Source organism: Eurosta solidaginis, chromosome 4 (genome assembly GCF_040869045.1).
Source record: "Eurosta solidaginis isolate ZX-2024a chromosome 4, ASM4086904v1, whole genome shotgun sequence".
NCBI lineage: Eukaryota > Metazoa > Arthropoda > Insecta > Diptera > Tephritidae > Eurosta > Eurosta solidaginis.
In genome coordinates this window covers 249,091,013-249,113,453 of record NC_090322.1, presented here as the reverse complement: position 1 = coordinate 249,113,453, position 22,441 = coordinate 249,091,013, and the positions used below count along the sequence as shown (strand labels likewise).

Below are 22,441 nucleotides of genomic sequence, written 5' to 3'. Positions count from 1 at the left end.
CATTTTCCTACATGGTGATTTGCCCTTATTTGACAAAGGATGGAGGAAAATCGTTCCAAAAAATGTCACCCTTGGTCTACAATTTGGTCGATATTTCCCAAACGTATGTGATATGGAATTAAAAACCACTCCTAAACCATCTACGAAACCCTGCGAAACCAACGCAGCTATAATTATACTCAGATGAGCAGAGCTCACAGGGTATATTAATTTTGTTCGCATAACGGTATTCCGTAACGGTATAAACTAATCGAGATAAATTTAGACTTCCACATATCAAAATTAAAAATACATTCTTGGCATATGGCTCATAATTTCCAACTTATAGGAGTCATATATGAGTCTTTTATGATTATAGGTTTAGATTTGCTCGAGGCACATATTTCTCACATATTTCGGACTTTTATCGGACTCATAATTAAGAGCGCTTCGAAAATATTTCAGGGGTGATTTAAAAAAAACGATAAAGAAATGCGTTCAAATTTAACCAAATTTTCATATAAAAAAAAATATTCAAATAAAACGAATTGATAGCTGAAGAATGATAGCAAATGCAAGTTGCTCCACTTTTTAGTACTACCATTTGTATGTATCCATGAAAAAGCCAATTTTGTCTCGAAAGCTCTCAGCTGACTATGTAATGTTCCGTTACACCCGAACTTAGCCTTCCTTACTTGTTTCTAGTTCAGGTTATGTAGTTTGAGGGCTATGCAGCGACCTTTTCGAGAACATTAGGAACTTTTTGGGTTTATTTTCGAGACTATTTCGCGACCACTTTCGGACATTTCAGAATCGCTTCTGATATCATTTTGGAAGCATTTTAGGAAAATTTTGATATTATTTTCTTATCATTTTGGGTCTGGTTTCGGGATCGTAATTATTTTTGGGATCAAATCGAGAATATTTCGGTATAATCACTCAAACTATATCTTTATCAGTTCGGCATTGACTTTGGGATGATTTCGATATATATTCGCGACTATTAGGGAACTATCTCTTCTCAGAATCATTTTCGGGACATCTGGGATCATTTCTGAATTTTATTCGAAACTTTTGCGTGATTAGTTAGGCGTGACTTTCAGGACTAAAAAAATAATAATAATAACTTGGCGAGGAGAATAAGGCCGAGATTCTCTGCCTATTGCGAAACGAAGTCTTTTGAGATCACTTCAGAATAGTATCGAAATTATTTTCCAGACTATTTCGTGATGATTTGCAGCCCACTTCGGGATATTTCGGGATTGCTCCGGAATAATTTTCAGGGTTATTTCTATATCACTTTGCAACAATTTTGGGTTCACTTTGACACAATCTTCGGATAATTTGGGTTCTGTGTTCGGATCTTTATCGGTAATATGTTCGTAGCATATCGGGGTTACTTTAGAGCTCATTTTTGCGTTGTTTCTGGCAAATTTTAACATTTTGGATAATTTCAATACTGGTTTCGGTTTAATTTTTTTTTTTTTTTGGTTGAGCACTACCCCGTATTATTTTCGAGATCAATTCGGTGACCATTTCGCGATAATTTCTGAATTATTTTCGGAATATTTTCGTATCAATTGAGATCATATCGAAACTGTTTTCGGGACTATTTGAAACTATTTTGGCTGTTTTTGTGGTAAACTCGGTACTATTTTCGGCTAACTTCGCGATTTTAGTTGGAATCATCTGGGACTATATCTAAATGATTTTTGGTGCTATTTTGGTACTATTTCTAGATCGTTTCGGAATTGTTTTAACCATTTTGTACTTATAACGGTATCATTTTGGAAACATTTCGGGATCCTTCAAAGCTTTCTCACAATCATTTCAACATTGTTTGATGCCTGGGTAATATGCCTACATAGATCGGGTTCTAAGACCTAATTTATATGCATCTAACGCCAGAAGGCAGTGTTCAGTTAATATGCCCATCATAAGCCTTAAGTCTTCTCTCTTGATATAAGCAATTGAAAACATAGTAAAAATGCAACAGACATAAAGCTGCAAAACTTCCAAAAGGTGGTATACCAGTCGAGATATATAGAAAATTTATACATACGGGACAAGCCATGATATCGAAATCGGCTGTCATAATGGGCCAATGTTCGTAGTGCAATGCTTACCACTTATCTATAATGTATCTATTCATATATGAACTATTCTACTAATAAGCCATGTAAAGCTAATACATTTCACATGGAACTTACTTTTCCGAACTTGTTTAATAATACTTATTTAGAAAAATTACAAAATGTGGCATCAAAATATCACTCACCATAGCATAAATCCCAAGCACGTGGATCTACATCAATTTTTAATGGATTGATATTAAAATTCGCATTTTGTTGCATGCCGTTTCTTATGGTTTCATAACGTTTTGACGCAGAAGGTGATTGCGTTAAATGAAAAATACCACTGCGTGAGTCTGTTGGCTCTGACTCTTCAGGAATGGCGTCCCAGCATGTCAAGCCAGCTATACGTGCAGTTGGTTTTTGCGTTGTTGTCGTTGTTGGAACACTAAAACTTGTTTGATCATCACCACAATTCGTAGGCGTAAGCGATAAATCAGAGTTATGGCTATGTGTTGCTGAATTTGTTGGCGTTAAATCTATTGAAGTATCAGTATTTTCAGTGGACTTCAAATTGCTAAAATCCAGTTGATAACTTTCAGTTGAACGAGCACTATCCATGCAAACTATCTGCAAAGGTGAAAGTCATGAAACTATAACAAAATTATTAAAATAAAAATAATTTTAACAAACCTGTAAATGTTTGAACTCATATTCAAGTGGTTCATCTGCGCCAGGAAAATCTGCGGTAAGCCTATTCATAAAAGCCAACACTTGACACATTGGGGGACGTTCTGCGGGTTCTTTCAGCCAACATGCCTGCATAAGGTTTTGTATTGGTTGTGGAATTTTTGGATTCATTGGTGGACGATGACCTGAAGTTGTGCGTTGAAATCTTAAATTAATTACTATTTTATACATGCTCGTAGTCCTATATAACTTAGTATTTTAAGTAGGACAAACAAGTTTATTGTAGAGTTTTCGCTCTAGGGGAGTTATTAATTGGCGGAAACAGTATATAGGTTAGGTTAGAGTGGTCACCGGTGCGAGCACCAGTGCACTTAGGCCCAAAAAGTCCCATTGTGATACCACGTGGATCTCTCCCCTACTCAAACCAACAGCTCGATACAGCAAACGTCAGGAGTTTCTTAGGTAAGAAACTTAGCCAGATCACCAAGATCGTCAAAGACGGGAGATCCCAGAGATTTCTCCCCCTTGTGCCAAAGCGCGGGATAATCGCACAGAAAATATTTGACTGTTTCCATCTCCTCTTCGTCTTTGCAGCTCCTGCAGTAATCATTATAGGGAGCACCCAGCCCTTGTGCGTGCCTCCCGATTGCTATGTGGCCGGTTATAAGTCCAACCACCAGAGATATGCCCCCCTACCAAGGAGAAGAAGACTTTTTGTGCGAGCTTAGAGTGGTAGCAGGATTCAAGATTGCTTCATCTCACACACGCTTCCGTAAGGAAAATCCCTTTCAAAAGGAGCTTACAGGTAGCGAGCGGCATGCTCAATCCCTTCTATGACGACGAAAGCGGAACGGATGTGCCCCTCTTGCAAGTTCGTCAGCCATCTCATTGTCTGGTATATTCGAGTGTCCAGGCACCCATACTAGACTAAGGGAAGTTTGCTCAGCGATCTCGTTAAGAGATTTACGGCACTTCTCTACTGTCCTGGACTTACATGTGACCGATCCAAGTGCTTTTAGTGCAGCCTGGCTGTCAGAGTAAATACAAATTTGGTTATAGCCGTGAGCAGCCTCCCCCAGGTGATCAACGGCCTCATTTATAGCAGCCACCTCCGCCTGAAAGATGCTGCAGTGATCTGATAGGCTAAATAATAGATTACACCCTAGTTGAGGTGCAAAGACACCTCTACCCACCTTATAATCCAGTTTGAAGCCGTCTGTATATACCTGCAGCCTATCACTCAGGTCCGGCGGCTCCTTCAACCAATAATCCCTATCCGGGATAATAACCTCGTACTCCATATTGAAAAATACAGTCGGAGCGCAATAGTCCGACGAAGACGAATCGAGATACTTAAGGATAGCTGCCAGGATAGTTTCCTATCCAAAATTACTCCTAGGTATATGGCAGAGTCCCTCAGCGGCAGGGTCATACCCGCTAGCACCGGCAGCGGCAACGCAGGTATCTTATATTTCCTGGTGAACAGAACCAGTTCAGTTTTGACTGAATTGACCGATAGACCTTTACTCCTGGTCCAGTTCTCCACCAGTCTCAGCTTTGTTTGCATTATATCGCATAGTGTCTGCGGAAACTTCCCCATAACTAACAGCGCATGGTCATCTGCATATGCGATTACCTTGCTGCATCCGTCCTTCTCAAGAACAACCAAGAGCTTATTAAGTGTGGCAACCCATAGAAGTGGAGAATTAACCCCCCCCCCCTGCGGGTGCCTGTCCGTATGTATTTGACCACCGTTGAACCAGCCAGGTCGGCATTAACCTTTCTTCGCAACAGTAACTGCTGAACAAGTTTCACTAGCCCCGAATCGGCCCCAAGCCGATTAGTGCCCCAGTTATCGCAGAGGGCGTAATGTTGTTGAAAGCTCCCTTAATGTCGAGGAAAGCTATGAGTGTGAATTCCTGGAACGCCAAAGATTTCTCGATCTGGGAGACAACTGCATACAAGGCCGTCTCCGTGGACTTCCCTTTCATATACGCATGCTGGGATGTCGATAACTTTCCCTCCAAGGACTCCCTTAATACGGAGTCCATTAACTTCTCGAGTGTCTTCAGCTGAAAGGATGTCAGACATAGCGGTCTGAAGTCTTTAGGGGTCGCGTGGCCAGTCCTTCCAGCTTACAGTCTATAGAGTTTCGACAAAATAAACATAGGGTGAGGTGGTAAACTGGGTAGAAGAAGCTGAATAGATAAATACCTAATTATTGTGATCAAACCAACCCTTTCAATCCTCCAAACCTTCATAGCAAGCTAGTAAGTACTTTATTTCTAGTTAACAAACCATACAAACCTTTATGAATTTGCCATTGTATTGAATATGCGTTTGTGATTTCTGCAAAGGGCTGTTGACGCATCAGCACTACCCAAAGCACTGTCGCCCAACTAAAAACATCACATTTTTCATCATACTTGCATGATGAGAATACCTAAAAAGATAGAAATAAATAAAAATCATATCAATTAAACAATTGCAAAATTAAATATGTTTTTTTAGCTTACCTCCGGTGCCATATACACAGCCGTACCCCTGTTGTTAGTCATTTTTGTCGCTTGATCAGCAACTGTGCCAAAATCGCATATCTTCAAATGACGTCCCTTATTTGTAAGTAATAAATTTAAAGGTTTTAAATCACGATGTATGAGAGGCTTCGGTTTCATTGCATGCAAATAGGCAACACCCTAGTAAGAACAATACATTTTGCTTAAAGACAGTATTTTTTTTATTTTTCTGTTTTTTTTTTTAATCAATTTATTTTACCTCTGCACATTGACGCGCCCAACTCATAGCATGTGCTGTTGAATAATAAGGTTTTACCTTTCCATGCAAGAAAGTGTGTAAGGAGCCACCTTCCATAAACTCCATAAGTAGATATATTGAATGTTGATTGGCGGTTATCGCATAAAGCTCTATAATGTTGGGATGGGTTACGCGGGAGAGTTGACGTACCTGCGAAGAATAAGATGAGATAAATAGAAAAATATTTGAAATTATCAGAGTATGCAGTGTGGCTTGAGTATGGTATGCAATAATATTCTCTCTCTCTCTACTACACTCTCTCTCCCTTTTCTATTTTCCCATTTCTATCTCCCTCCCTTTTCTTCATGGTCATGGATATCCTCTAACAGTAACTAAGGAGCCTTGTAATTTCAATAGTGTTGGGCCGAAGTGGCATACATGTATGTAGAGGCGTTGGTTCCGCATTACAATTGAAAAGATCGTTGGAATCCTGTTAGGACAAATTACATGCTGGACCCGTCTTACATTTTACGATCAGTAACTGAAACCTATTTTAACTCAAACGATAACTATGCAATTGTTATGTCGGCGAACATCGTCACAATCACGCAAGATGTTGCGTTTGTAAGTATAAAGAACTTCAGTCTCAGTGGTTGAAGCTTATTGCGGCTTGCAAATTTCGCGAAGCACTGTTTTGAGTATTCCCCCTAAACTGGAAATATACTTATGTACTAACATGTTTTGTCTATTATTCGATGTCAAAAATTTTATGTGACGGTGCTTTCAAACTATTTCTAAAAATTATTATAAGTTATAGATCTAACTATAGATCTACTATTTGTCACTAGTTCACATTAGTCATTAATGCGGCATTTCAGACCTGTTGCGTTTTAAAAAATGAGTTTCGAACACGACATATTTATTGCATATGTGGGTGATTTATTCTGGATAAAAAGGAATTTAACCTATTAAAATATCGCAATCGAAGTGGTGCCAGAGTGAAGCGCGTCCTGGGAATTCTGCTTTCCTCTTTTGCGAGTATTTGACTGAGAACGGAGCTCCCCGGGCATTGATCGGAATAAGACTTTGCTTTGGATAAAGCCGAGGAACTTTTCGTGCTCATTTGGTTTAAACCGGCCATGCCGCCCCCAACCTTTAGTTACATGATGAACTTGTGGCCAGAGCCTCGTCTTGCCTGATACATTCACATACACATGATACATGAAATTCATATTTTATAAAGCTTGGCATTGCTCGTTTCAACAGAAACGGGACTCGCCACGGGTAGGTGAGGTTGACTATTGGGTTGAATAAGCTATATATTGCGCTCTCAACTCCTTGAAAGGATGGCGCTATACAACCCCTTGAATCAATTTGGTATTTTAGTCGCCTCTTACGACAGGCATACCAGCCGCGGGTGTATCCTAAGCCCCTAACCCGATGGGGGCTCTCATTTTTGGTATAGTATTAGGCCATTGTCCTTCGATCTAGATATGTATTGTAATAAGTTAAGCTCTCGCCTGAATACAATTAACTCTTATGCGCCAAAAACGTCGAATAAAACCTTCAAAATATTTACTATTCACTACCTCAGTTTCAATAGCTTCCACTTGATCAGGGTTTGCCATAAATTCTTTAGCTGCAACAAGTCGTGTTTGCCATTTTACTTTATAAACAACACCGAAGGATCCATGTCCGATTTTCTGTAATAAAAATAAAAACAAAAGTTATCAAACCAAACTTAAAATAAATGTGTATGATTACCTCTTCAAAAGAAAGTTCCTCAAAAGGTATTATAGGCTTGAATTGATCTAATCCATTTGTTATCCACAAAAGATTTGATATTGGTGACTGATCTGGTGAAAGAGTCAAAGCAGGTGATGGACCATTCAAAGTAGCAGTTCTAGTGGGCGTTTCGACTGGAATTTGCTCATCGTTAGCCTTGTCATTTGATCCAATAGAATTTGCAGATGTAGCAGAATCTACTGAATTTGCAGTATTTTCAGTTGAAATATCTTTGGTATTTGTTTCCACAGTCATATTGTTTATAGAATTCTGTAAATGTGCCATTTACAATTGGGCGCATAAAAGTTTTCCAATACAGGGCAGAGAAATTATTTTATTTTTATTTCCAAAGCGTTCCACAGCAAATTGTTGGCTTTCGCTAGGATACTGCGGGCGGCGTTAGCCGTGAAACGCAAATAGTTTTTGTGTTGCCCTCTTGATACATAACACTTTGGATTGCTTATTTCGTCGTTAAGTAGAACGATAATGCTCGCAACTGGAAAATATTCACTTTAAATAAGCACAGATTTTTGCAAATATGTGATAAAAAGTTACGACGATTTTCTATTCTTTTTCATTGTCTTTATCCGTTATCAGCTGACCAAGGCGAATTCATTAAGGTGGTGTCAAGGCGAATCACTACTAGGTGGTGGCAAAGCGAATTCAACCCATTCGCCGTACAGAAGAATGTCAAGTCAAAAGAAAATGTTCATTGATTTCGATTAACTAACATGTTGCAGTACAAGGCGTTGTATGGAAAATTATCAAGAAGAAGCTATCAGCTGATGGGATAACACCACCCACTGCTTCTTCTTAACAATTTTCCATACAAAGCCGTGTACAACAAAATGTTAGTTAATAGAAATCTATGAAAATTTTCTTTTGACTTGACATTCATCTGCACGGCGAATGGATTGAATTCGCTTTGCCACCACCTGGTATAGATTCGCCTTGCAGCTGACGAAACGAATGTCAGAAAATCCAAAATGTTTGTAAGGTGACATCTGTAGTTTAAAAGCAAGGCGAATTCATTACAGGTGGTGTTATCCCATCAGCTAATTCCTTCTTTGATAATTTTCCATACAGCGCCTTGTACTACAACATGTCAGTAGACGCTGCAGGCGAAATTTGTACGCTTTGATGCCGAACACATGTATTTGAATGGAGAGCTGCATACGAGGCGTCAGCTGCATGAAAGCGACAAAGCATGAAATTTTCGTGTAGCTACCCTTCAAAAAACGCGAGTACTCCATAAATAATGTAAGGAGTACTCCTTTGGGAGTATAGGAGTATTCCAAAACTAATCTGTATTCATACAAAAAATGTGCTCCAATTAACATTGCGATGTCCTAGGAGAGGAGTAGGTGATCCCACTCTCGCTTTGTTTGTGAGTATTCCATAGAGTACATACGTGAGAGTACTTTCCAAAGTACTTTCACTGTTGTACTCCATGGAGCACCCACAGAGGATCATATGCCAAAGTACTAAAGAGGAATTGTGTCGGAAAGAATTATCGAAGTGAATTTAATTTAAAATGAAAGTAAATGATGAGGGGCAATACAACTTTTATATTTTTTACTACGAATATTCTTGTTATTTAGCATTTGCGTGAATAAAGAAACTAATATTTCTCTATACTATAGTATGTATACATAAAACCAGTGCGCATTTTATCAGAGTTGCCATAGTAAAATTTTATTATCAGTTATTTGTATGCAATATTTTACTTTTGGCAACTCTGTTCGATCGTCATCGTGTCGTGATCACGGTCGTTAAAAAACGAGCAATGATCGGCTGATGGTGGACCGCAAACGCATTGCAAAGGAGTATTATTAGAGTACTCCAACATGAAGAAAACGGAACACGTAATCCAACAATTTTTGCAGGGTAAGCGTACAGCAATGTTGGTCGCTGAGCGTACGTACGCTTGAAAACAGGAAGAACAACATGTTTGTTTACATTTTTTTGTATGCAAATTTGTGTAATTAGTTAAAAAATGTTACTTTGTTATGGTAACGCATTTACAGTGGAAGCAGTAAGGAAGGCGGTCGGCATGATGTTGTGGTGCACAATGGCTAGTCATTGTCGGCTGGGGCGGGTCCTTGCCAACCTTACTGTTCCTGCGCCATAAACAGAAAAAAGTTCCTATCATGCCTATCAAACTAGCAGCTGTCAAATTTAAAATAAACTGACAGAAGCGCAGAGACGACTCAAAACGCTTATAATTCAAAATAAAACAACATCCGGCCGAACCGGATGTCACGGACAGACCGTTAACATTCAAAAAATTTAAACTTCAAAAAAAAAATCAAACGCAAAAAAAATTACCGAACCGGACACGGCCGGTTACTAAAGCTGAAATTCAAAAGAACAAAAAAAAGCTGAAAAGTAAAAGAAAGGGAAAAGGGCCGAATATATAGAGGGGCGCCGCGGGTGATGTTGCGATGCCCGGTGCTATGCCCACCCTCAAAATCCATGGCCACCGACGCACCTAAATTCCGGTGGCCCCTTACCTGGTAACCCTACGTGGCTTCTAAATAAATGGCGACGCCAGCATTCCCATATTACTTACAAGTTTATTCAAATTTCATTTTTACTAACGTATGTATGCTATAAAAGAAATATTTAAAGCTATACCTATATTTATGTCACCCCTTTTTTCTTGACAAGGATTATAAGCGCTTGGTGTGAAAAAATTTTAAATAAATGTGTTTATGAATGGTAGATATATTACATACAAAGTAAACATTTGGTTAATTGCCCGTTTTCGTTTCATTCACAAACCTATTCTAGGGCTATACAGTTTGGATACAAATTCCGATAATTGGGGCCCCTTACAAAATTAATATGTTGTTGTAGTAGAACTTATTTTTGAGTTTAACAAAATATCAATTCGGTATAACGCATAGTATAATGACACTAGTATGTAATATGTACTAAGAAAATTTGTTATAAACGCAATTAAGATTAAATTTGGGGTAAATCATACTCCTAGAAGAAATTGTTTCACATATTCAAGTAAAACATAACATTTAAATTTATAGGAAAATTAACGGAATCGTTTTACATGTTCAGGTAAAACGGGTACTTTTAAATTCATAGAAAAATTAACCAAATCGTTTACATGTTCAGGTAAAACGTGAATTTTTAAATTTATAGTAAAATTAATGAAATCGTTTTACATGTTCAGGTAAAACGTAAACTGTTTTGCATTTACCAGTCAGTGCCGGTATTGTTTTTTTTTTTTTTTTGTTTTTCTCTTGCTTCTAAGTTAATTAAACCTATCTACTTAACTTTACGTTACGTCTACTTTTGTTTTGCATGGTATAATAAGTTAACTTTACTACAAGTGGATGCAGCTTGCTCTTTTTAACTTAGGTATATGCATGTATGTATGTATTACGTGTTAAGATTCTATACTAGGGTGATAGCCTTGAATTTGAATATGTCTGTATATTAACAATATATGTTGTTGCAGAGTCAAAAGAAAATTAAAGAACAAGGTTGAGACTACAAATACGTATATTTAGTTCAGTATTGGAACGAACTCACCGCTTTAACCGCTGATATGGTGGTTTTTATTGTAGCTGGTATTGTTGTAGTCCGTACGGTCGTAGCTGATACGGTTGCGCTAGCATTGTTATAGCCGGTATAGTCGTAGCTGATAAGGATGCGGCTAGTATTGTTGTAGCCGTTATGGTCGTAGCTGATAGGGTTGCGCTAGCATTGTCATAGCCGGTATAGTCGTAGCTGATAAGGATGCGGCTAGTATTGTTGTAGCCGTTATGGTCGTAGCTGATAAGGTTGCGGCTAATATTGTTGTCGGTGGTGCCCGTGATAATAGTAGGCGCCGTTGGTGGTGGTTGGCGCTTTGGGTCGAGGTAACCGAGTGAAGCGGGTGGCGATAAAGCTTCGTGCTACCCTTTACGAGCCGGATGACTTGGCTCTTTGACGTTGATTGTATTACGCGACAACGTGCGGCTGGCCCTGGAAGCAGAGGTGGTGTCGGACGCTTTTCCGCAGATGGTAGGGTTCTTCGTAAACGTAGAGGAAGGGGTTTATCTCACTAGGTGTGACTGCGAACGCCGACCTACTTTAACTGGATCTTGTGTCCACGCAACACAACCGGTGCAAGGTTTATTACCACCCAAAATAGACGCGTAGAAACGAGATTTGTCGGAAAGAACGGTTTCGGTGCTTTGCGCTATCGACTCTTTCCTAGTTTCTGGACAATCACCTGCTTACGCGCACACCCGGAGAGGATGTTTTGTGATTAGTTGAGTATCGTTGGGGATGCGCAGTGAGCAATAAGGTTACCAAAGCAGTATAGTTGAGTATCGTTGGGGATGCGAAGTGAGCAATAAGGTTACTAAAGCAGTATATTAGCGGAACTTGACGCCTTTGCTGCTGAAGTTATGCCCCTTATATCCCGTTTGTATAATTGTGGGGTTGCAAAAATTTCGCTCACGCAATTTTTCACCTTTCCTCTTTTTCTTTTTGCCGGCAACTCATGGCAATTTTCGCTAGTGATGGCCGGTCTGTTTTTTCCTTGTTTTTCAATACTTTTTATCGCAACTTTTGCCCCATCACTAGGTGTGCTCGCGCGAACACGCTCCCAAGTGGATCGTAGCCGTAGACCGTAGCAGCAGACCGTAACAACTTTAATTAATAAAAGTGCGTGAAAGGTATATTGCTAAAGCAAAAAAGAGTATTAAACACCACAACAGCTTGGTTATACATTGTTGAAGCGTTTAGAAGGCTAAAAAGTGTTGGAAACTAGAAATCACCCTTTTCTCTAGTCCGCGGTGGTTTAAAATTGCCTTTCATAATTTACAAAGGCACGGGGATGCAACAACGTTTAATACCTATTTCATAGATGAATGGATTTGCAACTCTTTGTTTCGAGAGAGCGCTGTCAAAATGCACATTTTTTATAACATTTATCAATTATGCCACTCCAAACAAAAATGTATAGATCTGAAAATGGGGATTTTTGACATACATTTCGGCGATTATAGTTTCAATCACTTAATAAAATGATAGTCGTAAAATATTTATTTCCTTAAAGTTATTTTACAACAATACGACTAATTAGAGTTAAATATAAACAAATCTAAGTAAAATTTACATTTCGATTAAATTAATTAGTCAAATATTGTAACGCATTTAACTCGCAATGAAAACCATATATTCTTTTGAAATTTCAATAAATCGGACCTATGATATAATAGTTAACATTATTTAATGGATAGGGCTTATCCTGCATGTCTGGCGTTCCAGGTTCTGTGATCAAAATGGGCTGGTTGCATCGGGAGTTCATATTTACAAAACCTATTTTTAGTGATAACTATTGAATGGGAAATAATATTTACCCTACGCCTTCGAACTAATAATACTTACACTAAAACAAGTATTTTTATCCTTTTTCCCATAATTTTTGAACGCTATTCTACAGTTGTAGGTCAAACTAAAGTTTACCAAAATTTTTGGTACGTTTTTCGTTTTGGCTGGCACATTTTTTGTTCTGGCACCCGCTTCAGCTGCCGCGAGGGATTTATCTGTGATTGTTGCCAGCAACAACTAGAAGATAAATCCCTCGTGAGCGCGAAAATATAAGAGCGTAAGCAAAAGATTCATATCAATCTAATCTATGCCTATTTTCCTTTGGTTTCGGGGACGGATATAGCTGAAGAAATTTCATTTTTGTTCAATAATTGTTTGCTTTTTGTAACGACCCTCGAAAGGCGTAGAGAAATTGTAGCTATATGAAATATCTTGTACGCGTCTATGACACGCAGCCTCGTGTGCACCTTGCCTTACACAGTTTAAAGCTGCATACATTAAAGGTACGCGCACATTACGCTGCGCAACACGTAGCGGCAGCGGCTCCTCACAGTACGACATATTTTGGCAATTCACATTAAGCGGCAATCGAGCGACACATTGCGGCAAAAGTTTGTGTTTATTTTTGTTTGCAAAATGGACGACACAGTTTTTCAAGCTGTAATTATTTCATTTTTGTGCGAAGAAGAGGAAAGCAAAAGAAAAAAGTCGCGGCTATGGGTGCACGACGTCTCATCCTCAATATATGAGGAAGGAGAGTTCCACACTCTTTTGCCCAGATTGAAAAAAAATTTTGCAAAATTCTTTGCATGTATTCTTATGGGGCAATTCACACCTAGCGGCAGCGGATTTTTTGCGTAGTTGATCAAATTTGCCGCGCTGTGCCGGGTCGCGCAGGTAAAGGTTAAAGGTAAGGCCATATTAGGTCGCACTACGCAGCACTTCACTGCACTACAAAATATTCTTTGCATGTATTCTTATGAGGTAATTCACACCTAGCGTCAGCAGCACTGCGCGACCCGGCACAGCGCAGCAAAAATCCGCGTTGGGAAGTGTCGCGCAGTGCTGCTGCCGCTAGGTGTGAATTGCCTCATAAGAATAAATGCAAAGAATTTTGCACCATCTTTTTTCAATCTGGGCAAAGAGTGTGGAACTCTCCTTCCTCATATCTTGAGGATGAGATGCCTTGGACCCATAGCCACGGCCTTTTTGTTTTCCTTTCCTCTTCTTCGCACAAAAATGAAATAATTACAGCTTCAAAAACTGTGTCGTCCATTTTGCAAACAAAAATAAACACAAACTTTTGCCGCAATGTGTCGCTCGATTGCCGCTCAATGTGAATTGCAAAAATATGTCGCTCTGTGAGGCGCCGCTGCTGCTACGTGTCACGCAGCGTAATGTGCGCGTACCTTAAGGCCGAATTAATGGTGACTTATAACCATAAAGCCATAACCAGATAAAACGGCTGATCGAACCAACCTAATGGAAATCAATGTAATCGATTAATGGTGCCATACCATAACGCTAACTCGATTACATTGATTTCTTTAAGGTACCCTGCAAAAATTGTTGGATTACGTGTTCCATTTTCTTAATGTTGGAGTACTCTAACAATACTCCTTTGCAATGCGTTTGCGGACCACCATCAGCCGATCATTGCTCGTTTTTTAACGACCGTGATCACGACACGATGACGATCGAACAGAGTTGCCAAAAGTAAAATATTGCATACAAATAACTGATAATAAAATTTTACAATGGCAGCTCTGATAAAATGCAACCGCGCACTGGTTTTATGTACACATACTATAGTATAGAGATATATTAGTTTCTCTATTCACGCAAATGCTAAATAACAAGAATATTCGTAGTATAAAATATAAAAGATGTATTGCCCCTCTTCATTTATTTTCATTTTAAATTAAATTCACTTCGATAATTCTTTCCGACACAATTCCTCTTTAGTACTTTGGCATATGATCCTCTGTGGGTGCTCCATGGAGTATTAGAGTGAAAGTAATTTGGAAATTAATCTCACGTATGTTTTCTATGGAATATTCACAAACAAAGCGAGAGTGGGATCACCTACTCCTCTCCTAGGACATCGCAATGTTAATTGGAACACATTTTTTGTATGAATACAGATTAGTTTTGAAATACTCCTATACTCCCAAAGGGTTATTCCTTATACGCCAATTACACGGCTCAAGTATCCTTGTGCCAATTACCAATTTGCACAAGGATTTGCCCGGTGTGTGCACTGGTTGCGCTATTTGCGCAGAGAACTGCGCTAAAATCAAAACGATTTTGATATTTACGCATGTCTACAAATATTCCACATGCTTTTTTCTTCGTGTGTGGTGAATCTTCACAGTTTACCTGTGGTTCCTGATAATATAATATCAGTAATTATTGCTTAAAAATGTTAATATCGAAGGCGTAAGGACCATCTCTAGCTTGTAACAAGAATTCACACAAATTCAATAATACATAATAATTTTTTATACAATTAGAACACATGTTTCATTTGTTGCGCTAGTTGAAAAATGGATATTGCGCAGTGCTGCAATGGGTTGAGCTGGTCTTGCAACTAAAATATAAAAATTATAAATACAATGGAAAATAAACGCTTCTGGTGTGAATTACCAGCACTGTGGAAAATAAATAGTGTTTTTTTATACAATTAGTGTTTTATCTGGTTATGGCTTTATGGTTATAAGTCACCATTAATTCGCCCTTTAGTGCGTTATCGGTAACCTTATAACAGCTGATTCTACCAACCTTATGGGAATCAATGCAATCGATTATTGGTGCCGCTAAGGTCGTAACCGTATCGTAGCCACCCAATTAGTTTTTGGTTTTCCGCCGTAACGATAAACAGCTGATTACGTCGGGAATACGACTACAGCGATACGACAAACAGCACCAATGACTCCGCTTTAAGGCATAACTAAACTTCCTTAACCCAGACGCCATAGTCGTAACCATACCCATATCCATAACCATCTCCATTGTTATCGATTAATGGTGCCTTAACCTAAAAATCGTGAAAATTTCATAAAAATTAAGAAAACGCAAAAAATTACAAACATATTCCACAAAAAATAAGTCTCATAGTCATAACGTATCCAAAAAATGTATAAAATCTACAAAAAGTTATTAAATTCAGCAACTCAAATATTTTTAGGTTATGGATATGGCGAGAAACCAAAAACCAATTTGTTCGCTATGGTATGGTTATGGCGTTAGCGTTATGGTATGGCACCATTAATCGCTTACATTGATTTCCATAAGTTAGGTTCAATCAGCTGTTTTATCTGGTTATGGTTTTATGGTTATATGTCACCATTAATTGGCCTTTTACCTATGGCTTCTGATAATATAACATCAGTAATTATTGCTTAAGGCAAAGAGGATAAATACAATAAGAGGCGTCACTCGTTATTTTTTTGGCATTTACTCGATGTATACTGAGAGGTAGTCGCTGCATTTTTTTGGGCGAGATGTTTATAAATGTCTTCTATACATTTTCGTGGGGTATTTGTGTTTATTTTTCGACTGTATTTAATTAATTTATTTAATTCTCTTTCTAAAAATCACAGTTGCACAAGGGGCCTACACGGCATGGATAAATGCGAGACAATTAAAAATGTCCCTCTCAGAAAACATTCGGCATCAATTTTTTCAATTTCCAGCGAGGTACTCGCCACAAAATAACGAGTGACGGCTGTTATTGTATTCATCCTCTTTGCTTAAGGTACGCGCACATTACGCTGCGCGACACGTAGCGGCAGCGGCGTCTCACAGAGCGACATATTTTGGCAACTCACATTAAGCGGCAATCGAGCGACACATTGCGGCAAAAGTTTGTGTTTATTATTGTTTGCAAAATGGACGACACAGTTTTTGAAGCTGTAATTATTTCATTTTTGTGCGAAGAAGAGGAAAGGAAAAGAAAAAGGTCGTGGCTATGGGTCCAAGATATCTTATCCTCAAGATATGAGGAAGGAGATTTCCACACTCTTTTGCCCAGATTGAAAAAAGATGGTGCAAAATTCTTTGCATGTATTCTTATGAGGCAATTCACACCTAGCGGCAGCAGCACTGCGCGACACTTCCCAACGCGGCTTTTTTGCCTAGTTGATCAAATTTGCCGCGCTTTGCCGGGTCGCGCAGTGCTGCTGACGCTAGGTGTGAATTGCCTCATAAGAATACATGCAAATAATATTTTGTAGTGCAGTGCAGTGCTGCGTAGTGCAGCCTAATGTGGCCTTACCTTTAGCGGCCACCGTGGTGTGATGGTAACGTGCTCCGCCTACCACACCTTTTGCCCTGGGTTCACACCCCAGCAACATAAAATTTTAGAAATAAGGTTTTTCAATAAGAAAATTTTTCTAAGCGGGGTCGCTCCTCGGCAGTTTTTGGCAAGCGCTTCGGGTGTATTTCTGCCATGAAAAGCTCTCAGTGAAAACTCATCTGCTTTTCGGAGTACACACATGTAGGTCCCGTCCGGCCAATTTTTAGAGAAAATCAAGAGGAGCACGACGCAAATTGGAAGAGAAGCTCGGCCTTATATCTCTTCGGAGGTTATCGCGCCTTACATTTATTAATTTTTTAAATTATTGCTTAAAAATGTTAATAGCGAAGACGTAAGGACCTATCTAGCTTGTAACAGGAATTCACACAAATTCAATAATACCTTGCCTACTTCGATTTCGTGCAATAATTACAAGTCGGTGAAGACCGCATGCAATGCAACACTGCACCATTTCAACACAGTTCTTGCATCTTTATAAAAAAAATGGTGCAATAGATGATTTATATTATTTTTGCTATTGTAGATAATTAAATAATTCTTGCAATTTACCACTGTGTGCATTACACTGCAACGAAGGTAAGCTAGAAACAATAAAGCTCAAACCAAGCTCCAGCATTAAACAACGAGCTGAAACTTTGGTAAATTCACGTTTATATTTTCAGTAATGAAAGCCAAATGCAGCCGTGCGTTTCAACGTCTCTGCTTATTTATAGTAAACTTTGTTGCTATTAAACCGAGCTTCGTTATCGCAGTTTGAAGAGAAGTCAGTCTTTGTGTGCACGCGGATTGCTCTAGTTGTTGGTTGTGGCGTTGAAAAGTAGCGGTGAGAGGTATACGGCCATATTAAAGTTGCACAAAAAGTGCATTACAAAATTGTGATCGCCTACATACTCACCTTCGAGCACAGACTTCCACACCTGAAGCACGTGTTAATAACTTTGGTGCCTTTATTTCAATTATCAATTGCAAAATGCAAAGGTCAATGGTAGCAACAATATTGCTATCGATTGCATTATTCATTACAGTTATCAGCAATAATGTTTACGCAGATCCATCTGCTGTAGACATTGATTTAAGCCAGATAAATGTTAATGATTTACAAAAAAGACTGCCACCAGAATTTGCAAATACCAATTTAACCTTAGATGATGCAAAAGCATTGGTACGTGATAAATGCATTCAAGCAGCTGGTGGTGACAAAGAAAAGGGTGAGGCTGCATATGTTGAAATGGAAAATGCTTTAGTAACATTAATGGATTGCGCTACCAATATACTCAACTTTACTGTCCTAGAACAAGAAATAAAGGAAGAAGGTCCAAAGGGTGAATTGGATGTTGTATTCAATAAATATTGTAACAAACAACCAGAAGCATTATCCTGTGTAGAGGCATTCAATAGCAAATTATCCAACTGTTTAGATCAAGAAGAAAAACAACATCAAGATGTTTTTATGCGTATTGTACGCAGTCTACTCAGTTTTATTTGCCACAAAGGTGGCGATCAAATTGCATTGTTCATAGCGGAAAAGGGTCCAGAATGTTTACAATCCAAAGCAGAAGATATACAAAACTGTGTTAATAGCACATTCTCTAGTTATTTGCCAAAAAATGGCTTTGAAGACTTTAAAGCATTACCCAAATTTGTAATAAGTCCAAAACAATGTGAAGAAATGGCAAAATTAGAGCATTGCATTGTACAAAAATTGGAAAAATGTAGCGAAATTACACCCGCAAACATTGTTGAATCAATGTTTCGATTTATCAAAAATGAAACAATTTGTCATAATACACAACGGGTAACTAAACAAGCATTAGTTACAAGCGGTGGTAGCTCTTTTGTAATACAACAGCTCAATATCATATGGGGTTTGTTATGTGGCAGCTTAATCTACATACATACTATGCATTTCATAAGCGTGTTTATATAGATGTAGCTATCTACATACATACATACAAAGTGATGCGGCGTACAAAATAACAATCATATATGTGTGCAACCCATGAAAGCTTACGCTAATATCTATCCCCTTTTCAAATATTCAATTCTACATACTATACTTTTAGATTTTTTGCTTGTTTTTTAATTTGTATTTAGCTTTTCCTTTTTTTTTCTCTTACGGGTATACTTTATCGCTCAACTAATGCGGATGTATTTAGTGCACTTAGCTGAAAGTTTGTAAGCGGGGTTTTATATTTACATGTGTGTATAACATATTTGTAGTTCAGTCAGCGCTTTAGAAGTCAAACATTTTAATATTCAATCGATTTACTTGAGTTGACTATCAGCGATTTTATAAGATTTATAGCTTAAAGAAGAATAAGCAAGAAACCAAGTTTCCTTTTTAGTTTTTTAGGTTTGATTTTAAAAACGAATCACTCAAGAAAATTACTGTTAACTGTTTAAGATTAAATATAGAACGATTTTGTACCTCGACTTATTCTAATATTTCTGAAATCGAAACTCAAATTAAAGCACCACGTAGATTGGAATAAGATTGCGGCATGATGAGTGATTTGGCAAATACTCCTTGTTGTTGTTGGTGTAGCGATAATGTTACTCCCCGAAGGCTTTGGGGAGTGTTATCGATGGATGGTCCTTTGCCGGATACAGATCCGGTACGCTCCGGTAACACAGCACCATTAAGATGCTAGCCCGGTCATCTCGTGAACGATTTATATGGCCATATTAAACCTTCAGGTCATCCCTCCCCACGCCCAAGTTCCATGAGGAGCTTGGGGTCGGCAGAGCCTCGCCTGTTAGTGAAACAGGATTCGCCGCGGATAGGTGAGGTTGACAGTTGGGTTTGGAAAAGCTATATATTGCGCTGGCAACATGAAGGGTTGCGCTACCTTGAATCTGGTATTTTAGTCGCCTCTTACAACAGGCATACCTACCGCGGGTATATTCTGACCCCCTAACCCGCTGGGGTGGCAAACACCTAGTGTATTTCTGCCATGAAAAGCTTCTTAGTGAAAATTCATTTGCCTTGTAGATGCCGTTCGGGGTAGGCATAAAACATGTAGGTCCCTTCCCGCCAATTAGAACTGTCTACCTGTTCGGGCACTGCCACTTAAAAATATTTAGTTCGGTTTATACAAAGTACTTCACTTTTCAAACAGCACTGGTTGTAATTGCTGCAGTAGTGTACTTGGCCAATTTTAAGATTTCAAAAGTTAGAAAAGTGAAACTAGGTCGCTCAAACAATTCCAACTTGAATTACATATGTACATATATATATGTATGGATATAAACATATGTATATGTAAATACTCTATTCTACTTTTTATACATCCGCAGTTCGCATTCTTAAATATTAAATTAAAAATTTTAAATATTACATATACTCACTACACAAATTTCTAGTAGAGCAAGCAAATTACGTAAATACCTCTTTGCAAGTAATGCGTCTAAATTTATTTGTACAGTAATAATAATAATTAATAAAAAAAAAAAAAATACATTCTAAATTTGAGGTTAAATAATGCAAATACATACTCGTACAATGTTTTACTTGATTCGTTGACAAGTCGTAATTTTTTAAAGGAAAGTTTGTAGTATGTATGTAAGTACTATAGTAATTAAAAAGCTTTTTGATTCCTGAAATACTTATCTCATTTTGTATACACAAGTACATAATATAGTAGATTACAAATATAAGTTCGTACGTATGTATGTTTATATAAAATTTATATTTTGTATGCGACCAATAATAGCTGCGATAATTTAATATTGAAATTAATTAAATAAATATGAACAACATACATATGTACATATATAGATTGGTTGTGCTTCTTTTCGCAGTGTTTTCTTAAGAATTATCTATCGTTAAATTCGATATTTGGTTAGTATTTATGAATGAGCAATATCTGCTTTTTACATTTCCTCCTAAGTGCCATTGCATTGTTTGTTATTTGAACTTTGGTCGGCTTTGGATTAGCCATTTTTAGATATGGGAAAGGGGTAAATACCCGGTAAATTAGGTATATTTGGTAAAAATGGTTAAATACCCAAATATTTGCCCAAAAGAAGGGTAAACATATTCTTTTGGAAAATATGGGAAACAAACACAAATTCAATCCGACATGAAGCCGATTTGCAATATATTGGTGGGTATTTATCCATTGCGCTATCGGTCGAACTAGTTTTAATCTGTAATCCAGGGCTTTTAATAAATTTTTACCTAATAATGTATGCCGTTGTAGAAATTTTAGTTAACCCAGCAAAAATTTTAAGTCAGAAAAAATATCTAAATCGGAGCGTTTCCAAGCTCATTTGGGAGGCCGGAATTAAATTATTTTACTTCTTGTAATGGTCGTCCTTTATAATCCTATTAACATATATCATTTCAGTCTAAATAAGAGTCCTATATGAATCTTAAAAGGCTTTTGAACAGGTCATATATATCCTCTACTGAAACTCTTTCCGGTGTCATTTTTAACGCTATTGAACTCCAATATATGACACCATTTGGTCGATATATGACACCATTTATTAGGCATCGTCAGCGCTTATTGGGGCATATACGGCTCAACACACCAGGACAAAGCGCGGTAGCTTGGCGGTCAATGTGGTGAAGCGTCCACAAGCGGTAAAACGTCGACGCTATTACAAAAATAGAAAAGCAAGGGTAACAAAAATGTGCAATTGTAGAAATGACAACGACACGATTCTAGACTTATCCAGAGAACCACAATGAAATGATGCCTGAAGGGTACCAAAATGATCCCGAAAAAGTTCCGAAATAACCCTGACGGGCTCCCGGACGGTTCTCAAAATTATCCAGGAAATATCCAGGAAGGGTCCTTAGGGGATCCACGACGGATCGTGAAAACCATACAGAAATGATTCCGGAAGGGTCCCAAAATGATCCCGTATTAGTCCCGCAAAGTCCTGAAATGACCCAGACGGGATCGCAGACGAATTCCGAAAACTATCCAGAAATGATGGCGGAAAGGTCCTCAAATGATCCCCTAATAGTCCCGAAATGACTCTGACGGGATTTCGAACGGACTCCTAAATGACCCTGACGGGATCCCGGACAGATCTCGAAATCCATCCAGAAATGATCTTGGAAGGGCCCAAAATAATCCCGAAACAATCTCCGAAAAGTTCAGAAATTACCCCGACGGGATCCCGCACGGATCCCAAAAACTATCCAGAAATGATGCCGAAATGTCCTGAAATGATCCCCTAATAGTCCCGAAATTACCGAAAACCATCCAGAAATTATGCCGGAAGGGACCCCAAATGATCCCGAATACCATACAGAAATGATGCCGGAAAATACCCCAAATGATCTCGAAATAGTCCCGAAAAAGTTCCGAAATGACCCTGACGGGCTCCCGGATGGTTCTCAAAAACCATCCAGAAAATATCCAGGAAGGGTCCTTAGGGGATCCACGACGGATCGCGAAAACCATACAGAAATGATTCCGGAAGGGTCCCAAAATGATCCCGTATTATTCCCGAAAAGTCCTGAAATGAACCCGACGGGATCCCA

General features: G+C 38.4%; 2 protein-coding genes across 2 annotated transcripts in view; one reads left to right on the top strand and one right to left on the bottom strand.

Moving 5' to 3' along the window:
- The window catches only part of LOC137251273 (mitogen-activated protein kinase kinase kinase 7-like), a 61,529-nt gene extending 53,673 nt beyond the window's left edge, over window positions 1-7,856 (bottom strand). Inside the window, exons 1-7 of the mRNA XM_067785585.1 lie at window positions 7,260-7,856; window positions 7,085-7,198; window positions 5,517-5,705; window positions 5,258-5,437; window positions 5,049-5,184; window positions 2,745-2,926; window positions 2,258-2,681 (exon numbers count right to left, since the gene is read on the bottom strand). Coding sequence (XP_067641686.1) covers window positions 2,258-2,681; window positions 2,745-2,926; window positions 5,049-5,184; window positions 5,258-5,437; window positions 5,517-5,705; window positions 7,085-7,198; window positions 7,260-7,565 — 1,531 coding nt within the window. The 5' untranslated portion in view covers window positions 7,566-7,856. The remainder of the gene's footprint in view (window positions 1-2,257; window positions 2,682-2,744; window positions 2,927-5,048; window positions 5,185-5,257; window positions 5,438-5,516; window positions 5,706-7,084; window positions 7,199-7,259) is intronic.
- A 9,388-nt stretch (window positions 7,857-17,244) lies between these two features.
- Window positions 17,245-20,718, top strand: LOC137251272 (27 kDa glycoprotein-like). Its single transcript, XM_067785584.1, has 2 exons — window positions 17,245-17,517; window positions 17,604-20,718. Exon 2 carries the CDS (start codon window positions 17,912-17,914, stop codon window positions 18,866-18,868), a length of 957 nt encoding a protein of 318 aa, XP_067641685.1. The 5' UTR covers window positions 17,245-17,517; window positions 17,604-17,911; the 3' UTR covers window positions 18,869-20,718.
- Window positions 20,719-22,441: the final 1,723 nt, after the last annotated feature.

What these genes read in the sequence shown, in the direction of transcription:
- LOC137251272 (XM_067785584.1), top strand. Translation starts at nt 17,912, where the DNA reads ATGCAAAGGTCAATGGTAGCAACAATATTGCTATCGATTGCATTATTC.